The following is a 14,650-nucleotide window of genomic DNA, read 5'->3' on the forward strand; positions in this document are numbered from 1 at the left end:
TCTCGAGGTGTCTGTGTCTCTCCACATCAGGCCTTCGTCTAACTCCTGCGCCACATGGGAGTACTATGCAGGATGAGTGCTGTGCTCTCTCCTCCGTGCCACCTCACCTCCCACCCCACCACACTCCTACAAATCAGGCCCTGGGTTCAATCCCTGGCACCGTGTGGTAGCACCAAGCACAGCACCAGGGAGATCCAGGGATGTGGAGTGCTCTAGTCAGTCTCTCTCTCTCAAAACAAAAACAAAAAACTTGCAGACATCTTTTACAGCACAGGAAGCCAACCGAGTTCAGGGTGAGAGTTAGGCAACTGGAGAAATAAAACTTCAGTTTAAGTCCACACTGGGTCTCTCCAGCCCCGTGACCTTAGAACCCACTCTGAGACCCACTCCCCACCGACAGGACCAGGGGCCGCAGGGGCGACTGTTCAGCTCCGTGAGCCTAAGAGATCATCCCTTTTTAATTAATTGATTAATTCATTAATTTAGAGAAAGAGACCACAGACCACAGCACTTGAACCTGGGTCACACACATGGCAAAACAGCACGCTGTCCAGGTGAGCTATTCTGTAGACACACACACACACACACACACACACACACACACACACACCCGGCTTAACTAAGTTTCTGGAAGTTGCCACCTCTCCAGACCGACCACCTGCTCTGCTCTCTCACCCGGTGGGACCCAGGGGCAATTTGAAGGAGCGGATGGGGGAGCAGGCTGTGCACGCCATGGTTCTTTGAGGCCTCCTTCGTCCGGGCTCAAGTGAGGACAGGCCATGTCCACTAGTCAGAGCAGGTGACAGCGAGAAATGCCGCAGCCATCGCCCACCCACCCCCACTCTGCCAGCGGGTGCCAGCAGGTGCCCAGGAGGACGATGGGGGAAGGGTCCACATTGGCTCCAGGGCGGAGAGTCTGCCCTCCAGATGTCCCTGCCCCTGGGCGGCTCTGGCGCCAGATGGGGAAACTGAGGCCCGCAGAGGGCGGTGATGGGCGGGGCCGAGTTCTGAAGCCGGGCTGCGGGCGCTGAATTCACCTCTGATGGCCCCCAGGGTCACCCCCCAGCCCCCCGACCCACACCCACCCCGGGGAGGGGACCTTCGGCCTCTACGCTCCTCCTGGCGCCCTGATGTCCCGGCAGAGATGACAGGAGCCGCCACCCGCACCCCAGAGGGAAGTCGCGGCGGGGTGGGGGGTGGGGGAGGAGCGGCGGGAGGATCCCGGAGGACGCGCGGGCCCTTTAAGGGGGGTGGCGCATGCGCGGCGCGGGGTGGGCGGCGGGCGGGGCCGGGAAGGGGCCTCGGCTCGCAGCTGCAGCCGGATTTGCGCCCTCGGACCCGCGCCCTGTCGCCCTGTCGCCCTGTCGCCGCTGTCGCCAGTCGGCGCTGCGCCAGCCCTTCCAGGGTCTGGGAGCCCCCTAGGCCCCCTAAGGTCTCCCAGCGCCCCGGGTCCCCCCAGCGCCCCCAGATCCCCTCCCAGGTCCCCAGCACCCCACATCCCTGCCCGGGCCCCCCAGCATCCCAGATCCCCGCCCAGGTCCCCCCAGATCCCCGCCCGGGTCCCCCCAGATCCCCGCTCGGGCTCCCACGCAGCATCTCCAGCACCCCACATCCCTGCCCGGGCCCCCCAGCATCCCAGGTCCCCGCCCGGCCCCCTCAGCACCACAGATCCCCGCCCAGGTCCCCCCAGATCCCCGCCCGGCCCCGAGACAAAGCCTCCGGTTGCGGGGACCCCCGCTCGTCCGCTGCTCCCGCTGCTCGGCGCGAAGCTTCTGCAGAAACCGCCCCCCAGATCCGGGGTGGGGACCCCCTGCGACCGCGGGCGGAGCTGCTGCCTCAGTGTCCCCGCCGCGTCATTGTTCCAGGGGCGCTCGGACCCGGGGCTGCCGGCGATGGTGTGAGCGCCCCCCGCCTGCCGGACAGCCCGGGGCGCCCATGTCCCGGCCCCCGAGGGGGGGCGCCGGCCCGTGAGCAGCGCCCGCCATGCCCGGGGGTCGCAGGGCCGCGGGGGCCGCCCCCTCGCCGCTGCGCTGCCTGGAGCCCGACTCCAGGGAGGGGACGGAGGAACCCGGCCCCGCGGAGGAGGACGGCGACGAGGACCTGCGCGATGGCGGTGTCCCCTTCTTTGTCAACCGCGGGGGGGCTGCCTGTGGACGAGGCCACCTGGGAGCGCATGTGGAAGCACGTGGCCAAGATCCACCCCGACGGCGAGCGGGTGGCCCTGCGCATCCGGGGGGCCACGGACCTGCCCAAGGTGAGGGGACACAGGGAAATGGGGACAGACCACCCGCCTGCAGGGCGGGAAGCCCAGACCACAAACACAGGCAGAACTTAGTCCCCCCACCACACACACACACCCAGGGGGCCAGGCCCTGCCACCCGGACACTGGAACACGTTTGGGGGTGCTGGGTCACCCAGTGCCCTGTGGCATCATGTTTGCCCAGCAGAGAGCCGAGGAGCCCCATGCAGGCTCAGAGTGGGAGAAGTATGTCACCTGTTAGTGGCCCTACAGTCCTGAGCAGCAGGTGTGACTTGGGGCACCCTCTTGCAGGGACATGGAGGTCTCAGGAAGGACTTGAGGGCCCTCGACCAGGCCAGGGACCTCACCCTCAGGAGCCAGCTGGCGAGAGCAGGGCACCAAGGATGGGTGGCTTCCTACGTGTGGCTACCCCGATATCAGCATGGCCTCGTGATGGCCAAGGCTGTGTCCAGTTCATCACCAGTCCCTAGGGACGGGGCTGTGTGCCCCAGAGGGTGCTGGGAGGCCCCAAGCCCTGAGAGCTTGTGGAAGTGCAGAGTGGGTTTTTATTTAATTCTTTTTTAGCATCACAATTAAGACAAGGGAAGCTGGCTACAAAAGTACTCAGTCCTATAGCCCTCAGTAAACCTGACTCTGCCCTCCTCAGGCGCCTCCTGTGTGTCTGTTCGGCACCCCTTCCCCACCCACCCTGGGTTTGCTGCGCGGCCAGCACTCATGTCTGTTCACAGAGGGGTGTGGGGCTCGGGGGAGCTGCGGACCCCAGCCGTCCCCCCTCTAGCTTCCGCCTCCTCGTGGCTCAGAGAGGGTGAGTGACTGCCCTGAGGTCACTCAGCATTTCAGGGACAGAGATGGCCAGATGTTGCCCCTAGAAGGCCAGCCACCTGTGGATGGTGTGGCCAGCAGGGGCTCAGAACAGGAGGCAGGGAAGTCACGCTGCAGATTCCTTCTGCTGGGAGGGGAGGCTGGAGTGCTGGGTGCAGAGTGGGGGGTGGGGGTGGGGGGACTGACCCTGGGCACAGGCTGTGGGTGGGCCAGCCTGTACTAGGTGCTGTCCTCTCTGATGTCCTCAAGACGGGGGCGGGGGGCAGGGGGTGCCCCACCAGGTGGTCCTGCAAAGCCCCTCTGCATTTTAAGAGGGACAGCTTTTGCACCTGCATGAATCGTTTTTGATCTATTCGGGTTATCGACATCAAGAGACAATGACAAGAACGCACTGAGGCTGAGATTAAATTCATGCCAGAGGATGGTGAGGGGGCTGGGCTGGGCTCACAGCCAAGAAACTGGGCACAGACACTGCTCAGCTTTAAGCCATTACTTGATCTCCAGTTTCCCAGGGAGCACACCTACTCTGTTCACATCTGCAGCCCGTCCTTTGGACACCAAGGTGATCAGTAAGGGTGCTACTCATTCAGCTTGTTTACACAGGCTGTAGTGACACCCTAAGATTTAACTTCTCAGCAGCCTGGGAAGTGTTGTTAAAATTCGGAGGCTCCAGCTGGCCGGGCTAGCTTCACGGGCGGGTAACAGAGACGACCAGAGACATACGGCTGGGCAGGGAAGCTGTATTTTTTTATTCAGGAACAACGATTTATAAACTAAGACAAGCTAATCACCAAACAGAACTCGGCTGCCTCTTTCCCCCTGCAGCGGCACCAAGCACTCTCGAACTCTGCAACTCTCCAACTGCCGAACTCTGGAACTCTGGCACTCTCGAACTCTCTCGGGGTTCCCAGGGGCGGGGCCAAGCGGCTGCGAAACTAACTGGACTGATCCAATTCTCTTGGCGGGGGAGAACTAGAACAACCCAATGTAAAGCATACAACAGAGAAGTGGTGCCACGGGTGGAGTGTTGGTTCCTCACACATGAGGTCCTGAGTTTGATTCCTCTGGGGTTGAACTTGGAACCCCATGCTTCTTGAGAGTCCAGTCTAATGCTTTCTCCACTGTGCTACCTGCTGAGCCACAGGGCCCATTTGTTTGTTTACCAAAGCAGTGCTCAGCTCTGCTCCATAGTGCTGGGATTGGACCTGGGATCACACTACCTCCTAGGCCCTGGAAAACGGACCTGACACAGAATTTTCCAAAGGATTACTATAAAGAGAAAAAGTCACTTGGAGAGTTCATTCTCAAAAATAATAAGTGGGGGCTGGGTGGTGGCACACCTGGTAGAGCGCACATGTCACAGTTCACAAGGACCCAGGTTCAAGCCCATGGTCCCCACCTGCAGAGGAGAAACTTCCATGAGTGGTGACGCAGAACTGCTTCTCTCTGGCTATCCATCCCTTCCCTCTGAGTTTCTGTCTCTATATTCAACAAATAAAATATTTTTAAAAGCAATAAGTGAAAGTTGTAAGTTTCTTTTTTAAATTTGATTAGTGATTTAACATTGATTTGTAAAATTATGAAATAACGCGTATAATTCCACACCATTCCCACCACCAGAGTTCTGTGTCCGCGTCCCTTCCATTGGAAACCAGTAGTTCTGGGGTCACAGATACGGGTTGACTATTATTTCTATAACTGTCTATATTTATATATATATTTGCCCATTTTTCCTACAGTCCTATCGTCTCTTCCTTTCAAAGTCATACCTACTACTTCCAAGGGTCTTTTCTGTTTTTTTTTTCTTTTTTCTTTTTCTCTTTGCGATCCTGATGGATTTGGAATTCAGAGCCCTCTTGTCATCTTCCCTTATCACTTACCCCTCAGGGAGTATGGACCAAAATTCTTTTTGGGGAGCAGAAGGTGGGAGTTCTGGCTTCTGTCATTGCTTCTCCGCTGGACATGGATGTTGGCAGGTGGATCCACACCCCCAGCCTGTGTCTGTCTTTCCCTAGTGGGACTTCAGAGCCTCACACATGAAAGTCTTGCATCAATCAACATTATGATGTCTCCTTAGCTCTACGCTTCTTCTCTTAATGAGAGACACACAGAGAAAGATACAAAGATGCCAGAGCCCTGCTCAGCTCTGACTGATGGTGGTGCTGGGGCTGAGCCTGGGACCTCAGAGCTCCAGGCAGGAGAGTCTGTGCAGAACCATTACGCCATCTCCTCAGCCCACTGTTACTACATCTTTTTCTTTCTTTTTAAAATGGAAATACTGACAAGACTATAGGATAAGAGGGGTACAGTTCCCATCCCAAGAACTCTGTATCCAATCCCCTCCCCTGATAGCTTTCCTATTCTTTATCCCTCAGGGAGTATAAACCCAGGATCATTATGGGGAGCAGAAGGTGGAAGGTCTGGCTTCTGTAATTGCTTCCCTGCTGAACATGGGCTCTGGCAGGTGGATCCACACTCCCAGCCTGTCTCTCTCTTTCCCTAGTGGGGCAGGGCTCTGGGGAGGCGCGGCTCCAGGACACATTGGTGGGGTTGTCTGTTCTGAGAAGTCAGGTTGGCATCATGGTAGCATCTGGAACCTGGTGGCTGAAAAAAGTTAAGATATAAAGCAGAGCAGATTGTTGACTAATCATGAACCTAGAGGCAAGAATATTGCAGATGAAGACTTGGGGTCTGTTTTGGAAAAAGGTAGTAGGTCTATTTTAGGTCTATTCCAAGGGGCCCATAACTGTGCTAGCTTTTGCCTGAGCCTGACATCTAAAATGCAGGTGGTTATTGTCTGGGGGATGGTGTCATAGTTGGAAAAAGGACTAGAAAGCTGGATCAGGGAAGAGAGTAGCTCCCAAATATGGGAAAAGTATGTAAATATTCTTAATTGTAAACCCATCGATTTGATCTGAAGCCCATAGCACAGGAGCGTGTGTAACCTCTGCATCCCTGTAGGTCTGAGCTCACATTCTACTACTAATCTTTTTATTTTTATTTTTTTAATATTTATTTATTTTCCCTTTTGTTGCCCTTGTTGTTTAACATTGTTATGGTTATTGATATCTTTGTTGGATAGGACAGAGAGAAATGGAGAGAGGAGGGGAAGACAGAGAGGGGGAGAGAAAGACAGACACCTGCAGACCTGCTTCACCACCTGTGAAGCGACTCCCCTGAAGGTGGAGAGTTGGGGGCTCGAACCGAACCGGGATCCTTAAGCTGGTCCCTCCGCTTCGTGTCACGTGCACTTAACCCACTGCACTACTGCCCAACTCCCTCTACTACTAATCTTAATGGTCATTAAATTGCACTGAAGGGGCTGCTGGTTAAGTGCACATAGTAGTAAATGCAAGGATTGGGGTTTGAGTCCCTGCTTCCCAGCTGCGGGGGGAGGACACTTCACAAGCAGCAAAGCACATCCGCAGGTGTCTTTCTCTCCCTCTCTCACCCCTCTCTCAATTTCTCTCTGTCCTAGCCAATAAGAAAAGTGGAGTTTTTTTTTCTTTAGTTAAGGGAAGTGGTAAGAGCTGCAGCCCTGGAGAAGTTCCAGAGAATACTCTTGTCACGCATGAAAATGGTCTATAAATCTTTCTCTTTCTTCTCTCTCTTGCCTCCAGGGTTATTGGTGGGGCTCGGTGCTGGCACCATGAATTCACTGTTCCTGACTGCCATTTTTTCCTTTTTAAAATTTTATTTATTTATTACTGGATAGAGACAGAGAGAAATTGAGAGGGGAGAGGGGGATAGGGAGGGAGAGAGACACCTACAGCCCTGCTTCACCACTCGGAAAGCTTTCCCCCTGCAGGTGGAGACCAGGGGCTTGAACCTGGGTCCTTGAGCACTGTAATGTGTGTGCTCAACCAAGTGCATCACCACCAGGACCGCCATTTTTTTCTTTTTGTTGGATAGGACAGAAAGAAATTGAGAGAGGAGGAGGAGATAAAGAAGGAAAGAGAGAGAGAGAGATACCTCAGACCTGCTTTGCTGCTTGTGAAGCTTCCCCCTGCAGGTAGGGAGCTGGGGGCTTGAACCGAGATCCTTGCACAGGTCCTTGCATATATAAAACCACAAGGGCAACAAAAGGGAATAAAAAAAACCTGGAAGGATGAAAGTCATCAGGCTGAATGACTAAGCACCATTCCTGCCCCGTCCGCCCCGACACACCTGCCTTGAGTTTATTCCTCTGCGCCAAGTGATTAGTTGACAGCTAAGTGCAAACACGTGTGAAGCCGGTGTTTAATTTGCACCTCTGATTTCACATAAACTAAGTTCCATCCAGTGTGTGTGTGTGTGTGTGTGTGTGTGTGTTCCAGTGATTCTCTGACTCTGCCTCACAACCTCATGAATCAATAAATCCTTAAGGGATTAAAGGAAGGGGACAGGCCCCTCAACAGTGTGCATGAAGCGAGTCGGGGTGCGTCCAGTTTGATATGTAAAGGGGAGAAAGCAAGTCCCTTTCAGTCCTAATGTCTGGATGTCTCAGTTCTTATCTCTCTCCGTCTCAGACTTCTGAGGGGCGGGAGAAGCAAGCAATGGGATCATCCTTTCTCAGCCGCTTGTCAGTTTGCAAACACATTGAATTAGACGCGTGATAAATTTCAAATGCTTCAGTGCTCAGTGCTTGCTCAGAATTGGGGTGGGAGCCTCCCAGCTCCTGCAGAGAATGTGGCCTGGGGGCCCCAGGGCCTGGGCCCCAGGAGTCATCCCAGGATGCTGCCGTGGCTCCAGTGGGCGCTAGAGGGCGCGGGTGGGCGCTGGTGGGGCGGGACCTGGAGAAGCAGGTGCAGCCGGGCCAGGAGCCTGCGGACATGCGCTGCGTGTCCACCTTCCCTGCTTCCGGGTCCCGTCCCAGGGCCAGAGGGACACAGCCCGCAGGAACTGGGGGTGTTCCTCAACTCTGTGCCCCTTCCATCAGGCCGTCCGCTCCTCTCAGCACAGGTAAAGTGGAGTTCAGTCTTACTGGTTGATTTGCTTGTCTTTTGCCTGTCTCGCTTTAAGGCTTTGTAGCAAAACATGACATCAGCGTGTGTGCATTAAGTGTGAAATTTCAGGGGTAGGTGCTAGGAGTGGTGGATTCCTAGTGCTGGCATCGAACCCCAGTGACAGCCTTGGTGGCAACTAAAGAAAAAGAAAGAAAGGAAAAAGAAAAGAACAAGGTCCTGTCTACAGAGAACAGAGATGGCCCCGCACTCTCCTGACGGGGGAGGGAGCAGGCTACCCACCAGGACTTTTCTCTCTTGCTGTTCACATGTCATCATTTTGCCAGTAAGTAGAAGTGGAGCGGGGGTAGACAGCATAATGGTTCTGCAAACAAACTGCCATGCCTGAGGCTCCAAAGTTCAATTCCCCACACCACCATAAGCCAGAGCTGAGCAGTGCTCTGGTTAAAAAAAAAAAAAAAAAGTAGAAGTTGTGGAGAGTCTGGAGAATTCCCTCGGCCTCCCATAGGTAACATGCACTGCCACCCCTAAAACAATGCCCCACGTGTGTTTTTGTAGCTCCAACTTTTCCAGTTTTGCACTGACATCTTCTGGGAGTTGTTACTATTAACTATATGTAAAGACTTCTTAATGAGAAAGATAGGAGAGAGAGAGAGAGAGAGAGAGAGAATCAGCAAGAAAACCAGACATCATTATGGTACATATGCTATCAGGGATTGAACCTGGGACCTCATGCTTGAGAGCCCAAGGCTTCATCCACTGCACCATTTCCTAGACCCCCCCCCCCCAGTTTTTCGAGAGAAATATTTTCCTGTTTGAACTAGACTCAGATGGATACAGCTCATTTTAGGACATATATTTTTTAATATTTTATTTTTAGTGAGAGAGAGAAAAAGAGAGAGAGAGAAGAGACCAGAGCACCTCTCATTTCTGGTTTCTGGTAGCTCAGGGATTGAATTTGCGCCTTTGGGGCCTCAGGCATCAAAGTTTTTTGCAGAACCATTATGCTGTCTCCCCAGCCCAGGACATTATTTTCTTTAGGAAAAAAAAGTCACTTTATTGGTGGAAATGATCTCCGAACCAGTTGTTTTCACAGACATACCTTCTGGCCCCTGTAAGCATCTGCCACCCCACCCCGCCCCAGCTGACAGCAACCCTACCATCTCGGTCCTGTGGCATGGCCAGGAGGTGGCAACAGAGCCCGAAATTCAGGGGTCTGTGATGACCGACCATTCAGATACGGTCTGTGGAATCAGGCCTCCAAGGAGCAGGGAAGCTGCCCTTCTCCTGAGGCTACTGCTCTCTGGTGTGTGTGCCTACCTCCCTGTGGGCTCAGTCCTCTTTTACTGAGAGGCCCGGGTTTTCGCTGGACTGTAACGTGTGCACTGTGCAGATTATCTGGGAAGTGCGTCCTCCTTGATGCGAACTGATGTTGACATGAGCTATTATGTGTTTGTTTATTTAGCATTTCTTTGTTTATTTAACTGGGAGCATATCTGTGTAAGTAGGCGGTCTGCAGGGTTCTCTGGCCATGCCGGACTCCTTGCTTTATCAGGTGTGGGGGGTGACTTAGAAGATAAAAGTATATGAAGAGAGAAGGAGAGAGAGAAAGAAGAGATGGAGACAGCACTGCATTTCCCCGACCCTGTGAAACTTCCCCTGTGATGTTGTTCTTTGGAATCTGATTGAATTTAAAAAAAAAAAAAAGGAAAAGGAAGTGGTGAATCAGGGCTGCAGGTGTCTCCCTGTCTGTCCCTCTCTATCTGCCCTCTCTCTTCTGCCCTCTCTCTCAATTTCTCTTTCCTGTCAAATTAAAGAAAGTTAAACAAATTATTTTAAAGATTAGAATATTAAGAAAGAAGGCCAGGACAGACACTGATCTGGACTTTGATCTAGAGATGGCTTAGTGCTAGAGGGCCCAGATGTTCACCTCTGAGGCCACACTGCCTGCAGCTGCGCCAGGCACACAGAGTGGGCTGTGAGTGCCACTGTCTCAACTATCCAGCCAAGACTGAATAATCTCTGTAAGCATTGTCACAGAAAACAGCTGCAAACATCACAGTCCAAACAGAATCCAGTTAGTAGGGATTTTTTTTTAAAGTAAAAGTGTCGCGAGGGGAGTCAGGGTGTAGCACAGCAGGTTAAGCGCACGTGGCACGAAGCATAAGGACTGGCACAAGGATCCCAGTTCGAGCCCCCAGCTCCCCACCTGCAGGGGAGTCGCTTCATAAGCAGTCTGCAGGTGTCTATCTTTCTCTCCTCCTCTCTGTCTTCCCCTCCGCTCTCCATTTCTCTCTGTCCTATCCAACAACGACATAAATAACAACAACAACAATAACTACAACAACAATGAAAAACAATAAGGGCAACAAAAAGATTCTGGGGAATGTTCCTCCTGCTGTCGTCTCTCATGTGGTGGCTGGGTGCTTGGTCCTGGACCTCAGACATTCAAGAGCAGCCGTCCACCAGGCACCCAGCTCTCCAGCACCTCTCTTATTTCCATATGATGTGGCAAGTCTGTGAAGATCAAACACAACCTGGGAGTCTGAGTTTCTCCCCAGTCAGGTGCACTCTGCAGCGTGTCCACAAGGGGGCGGCAACACACCACCATGCAGGTCCTGTCTCCCAAGTACTAACCAGGCCCGACCCTGCTTAGCTTCCGAGATCAGACGAGATGGGCGTGTTCAGGGAGGTCTGGCTGAAGCTACTGCTCTCTGGTGTGTTGGTCGACCTCCCCGAGGGCTCAGAGTTTCTGTCCTGAGAAGCCTGTATTCATTCCTGAGCAGTAGGCCTGTATTCATTCATTGAAAACACTTTCTTTGGGGTATTGCAGCAAAGTAAAAGACTCTGGGGTATGTGTGTGTGTGTGTGTGTGTGTGTGTGTGTGTGTGTGTGTGTGTGTGTGTGTGTGTTCAGGTTCTGGAAGGCAGAGGAGGCAGTGGAGGCCCTGAGGGGTGAATTGTTATGTGGGAAACTGGAAAATTGTTTGCATGTGCAAACTATTTTATTTTACTGTCAACTGTAAACCATTAACCACCCAGTAATGAAATTAAAATGAGGGCCTAGGGAGTGGTGTGCCTGGTTGAGCACACATGTTGCAATGCACAAGGACCTGGGTTCGAGCCCCCAGTCCCCACCTGCATGGTGAAAGCTTGTGAGGGGTGAAGCAGGGCTGCAGGTGTCTCTGCCTCTTGCCTTCTCTATTGCACCCTTCTCTATTTCTGGCTGACTCTATCCAATAAATAAGTAAAGATCATGAAAACAAATAGAGAAAGAATGAAAGAAAACACTTTCTTCCCATGTAGTGAGGGGAAGGGCTCCAGAGAAACCACCAGGCCCAGGAGGGGCAGGGATTGACTCTGGGATCATACATTCCAGACCTTCTCTCCACCACTGAGCCTCCTCCCCAGCTTCTGCGTTACTGCTGCCACTCCTACTAGTCCTGCTGCTGCCACTGCCTCTACTGCTACTAGTTTACCAGTCCGTGCTCAGCTCTGGCTGATGGTGGTGCAGGGGCTCGAACCAGGGACCTCACAACCTCAGGCAGGAGGGTCTCTTGGCATCGCCATTATGCTGTCTCCCTCGCCCTCTGTAATATTTAAGTGCAGGGACCCATGTCTCTGAGTATATCAAGCTACACTGGGAGTTTCTGAATTCCTCTGTTCAGGTGCATTCTGTGCTGTGTCCACAAGGCGGCAGCAACACACCACAACCCAGGTTGTTTCTAAGCGTTGTGTGGGTTGCTCACCATTTTGTGCAAAGGAGAACTCAGGTTTTCACACAGGGCATTTTAAAAGACTGTTTTTTAATGACATTTCATGTAAAAATATTTATCTGAAGGAGATGTGGAGAGTTATGAACTTTTCTATTCAGCAACACACCACAACCCAGGTTGTTTCTAAGCATTGTGTGGGTTGCTAACCATTTTGTGCAAAGGAGAACTCAGGTTTTGTACACAGGGCATTTTAAGACTGTTTTTTAATGACATTTCAATTATTATTTTTATTTATTTTTTTATTCCCTTGTTGCCCTTGTTGCTTAATGACATTTCATGTAAAAGTATATTATCTGAAGAAGATGTGGAGAGTTAGGAACTTTTCTACTCAGATGCATTCTTCAGTGTGTCCACATGGTGGCAGCAAAACACCACAACCCAAGTTGTTTCTAAGCATTCAGTATAAATGTGGCTTTTTATTTATTATTATTATTTTGTTGGTTTTTTCCTCCAGGTTTATTGCTGGGGCTCGGTGCCAGCAATACAACCTAAGTTGTTTCTAAGCGTTTTGTGGGTTGCTCACTATTTTGTGCAAAGGAGAACTCAGGTTTTCACACAGTGCAATTTTATTACTTTTTATTTACAAAAAGGAAACATTGACAAAACCATGGGATAAGAGGGGTACAGCTCCACACAATCCCACCACCAGATCTCTGTATCCCATCCCCACCCGATAGCTTTCCTATTCTTTTAAAAAATATTTATTTCCCGGGAGTCGGGCTGTAGCGCAGCGGGTTAAGCGCAGGTGGCGCAAAGCACAAGGACCGGAATAAGGATCCCGGTTCGAACCCCAGCTCCCCACCTGCAGGGGAGTTGCTTCACAGGCGGTGAAGCAGTCTGCAGGTGTCTGTCTTTCTCTCCCCCTCTCTGTCTTCCTCTCCTCTCTCCATTTCTTTCTGTCCTATCCAACAATGACAACAACAACAATAATAACTACAACAATAAAACAACAAGGGCAACAAAAGGGAATAAATAAATAAATAAAATATTTTTAAAAAATTAAAAAATATATATTTATTTCCCGTTTTGTTGCCCTTGTTTTTATAATTATTGTAGTAGTTATTGTTGTTGTAATTAATGCTGTTGTTGTTGGATAGGACAGAGAGAAATGGAGAGAGGAGGGGAAGACAGAGAGGGGAGAGAAAGACAGACACCTGCAGACCTGCTTCACCGCCTGTGAAGGGACTCCCCTGCAAGTGGGGAGCCGGGGTTTGAACCGGGATCCTTATGCCGGTCCTTGTGCTTCGGGCCACATGTGCTTAATCCACTGAGCTACTCCCTGACTCCCTGCTTTCCTATTCTTTATGCCTCTGGGAGTATGAACACAGGGTCATTGTGGGATGCAGAAGGTGGGAGGTCTGGCTTCTGTAATTGCTTCCCTGCTGAACATGGGCTCTGGCAGGTGGATCCACACTCCCAGCCTGCCTCTCTCTTTCCCTAGTGGGGCAGGGCTCTGGAGAAGTGGGGCTCCAGGACACATTGGTGGGGTTGTCTGTCCAGGGAAGTCTGTTCGGCATCCTGCTAGCATCTGGAACCTGGTGGCTGAAAAGAGAGTTAGCATACAAAGCCAAACAAATTTTTGAACAGTCATGAACTTAAAGGCTGGAATAGTGCAGAGGAGCAGTTGGGGGGGTCTCCACTTTGTAGATAGCTAGTAGGCATATTTTAGTTATATTCCAAAGGGCCTGTGGCTGTACTTGTTTTTTTCCCTGAGCCTGAAATCTGATATACCAATGGATCCACGTTATTGTCTGGGGAGATGATGTCATGGCTGGGAAAGGAACAGAAAGCTGGATCAGGGAAGAGAGTAGCTCCCTAGTATGGGAAATGGGTATCAATAATGTTGACTGTGAACCCCATCAGTTTGATCTGATCTGGGACCCATATTCAGCTTAGAAGCCTATGTGACCTCCACATCCCTGTTGATCTGAGCTCACATTCTGTGGTCATGAGCAGGAATGTTCCTTGCTGCACCCATATCAACCCATCTTCCTCAGATGTATCATAGAGTATGTTGTCTATTCTGAAGGGAGAATGGGACATTCTCTACTGATGTTGATCCAAGTTGAGGGCGAGTTCCTATGGGGGGCCCACAAAGGGGTCTATTTTGTTGTTCCTGATAGAGATGACCAGTAACAATGGAGAGAGGGATTTATTCGTGGTCTAGGCCCATCAAGTATGTTTGGGAATCTCAGGACTCCCAGACTAGGGCCCCAGCTGATGGGGTGGCCTGATAGTGACTAAAGAGTCATCGTTAAAGTATGCCAGTCTCTTACCCTTATTCAGCTTTTGCATTCCTTGCTTTGCTAAGGTTAGCTTTGGAGTGAATGAGAGAACTGTAATAGGAAGTAGGTGAGGAGGGTATCTAAGACTAATTAAATGCTATTTCATTATGAACTTGATACTGACTCACTGCAGACTATTGTGTACTTTTGCTTTCAGGTATATATTTTGCCCTAATTATGGATACATGTGAACATATGCCCTATCTCATGGGACCTGGTCTATATTTAGGTTTTGGAACTTTGTTAGTAAGTGAACCTCCTGGAATGGAATTAGAGAATCCTATGAAAGGAAAGGTCTCACCCGAGAAATGAGGGTGAGGGATTGACATTCCATGCCCGACGTCTCTGGAAACAGTCTCAAGTGAAGCATGCTGAGGTGGGGCTCCTTGTGTTGATTAGGTTGGGATCAGCTGATGCAATATCATTTGGTATGAATTGAGAGAGAAAGTGAGCCCCACCCTAAGGTTCCAGGACTGGGGGAAATATAGGCTCTATAAAGGAAGAGAGTGGTTCCTGCTGGCTTAAAGTTCAAGAAGACAATAGATATTTATTGTTATAATCACA

At 51.4% G+C, this 14,650-nt stretch overlaps 1 protein-coding gene and 1 long non-coding RNA gene across 2 annotated transcripts in view; both read left to right on the forward strand.

Moving 5' to 3' along the window:
• LOC132535454 (uncharacterized) overlaps positions 1 to 14,650 on the forward strand; it is an 81,520-nt gene that overhangs the window by 55,113 nt on the left and 11,757 nt on the right. The window lies entirely within an intron of this gene.
• On the forward strand, positions 1,258 to 2,901 carry LOC132535461 (basic proline-rich protein-like). The gene is made up of 3 exons (XM_060181367.1): positions 1,258 to 1,405; positions 1,518 to 2,254; positions 2,553 to 2,901. The coding sequence occupies exons 1-3, from the start codon at positions 1,258 to 1,260 to the stop codon at positions 2,823 to 2,825; spliced, it is 1,158 nt and encodes a 385-aa protein (XP_060037350.1). The 3' UTR covers positions 2,826 to 2,901.

Source organism: Erinaceus europaeus, chromosome 22, assembly GCF_950295315.1.
Source record: "Erinaceus europaeus chromosome 22, mEriEur2.1, whole genome shotgun sequence".
Classification (NCBI taxonomy): Eukaryota; Metazoa; Chordata; class Mammalia; order Eulipotyphla; family Erinaceidae; genus Erinaceus; species Erinaceus europaeus.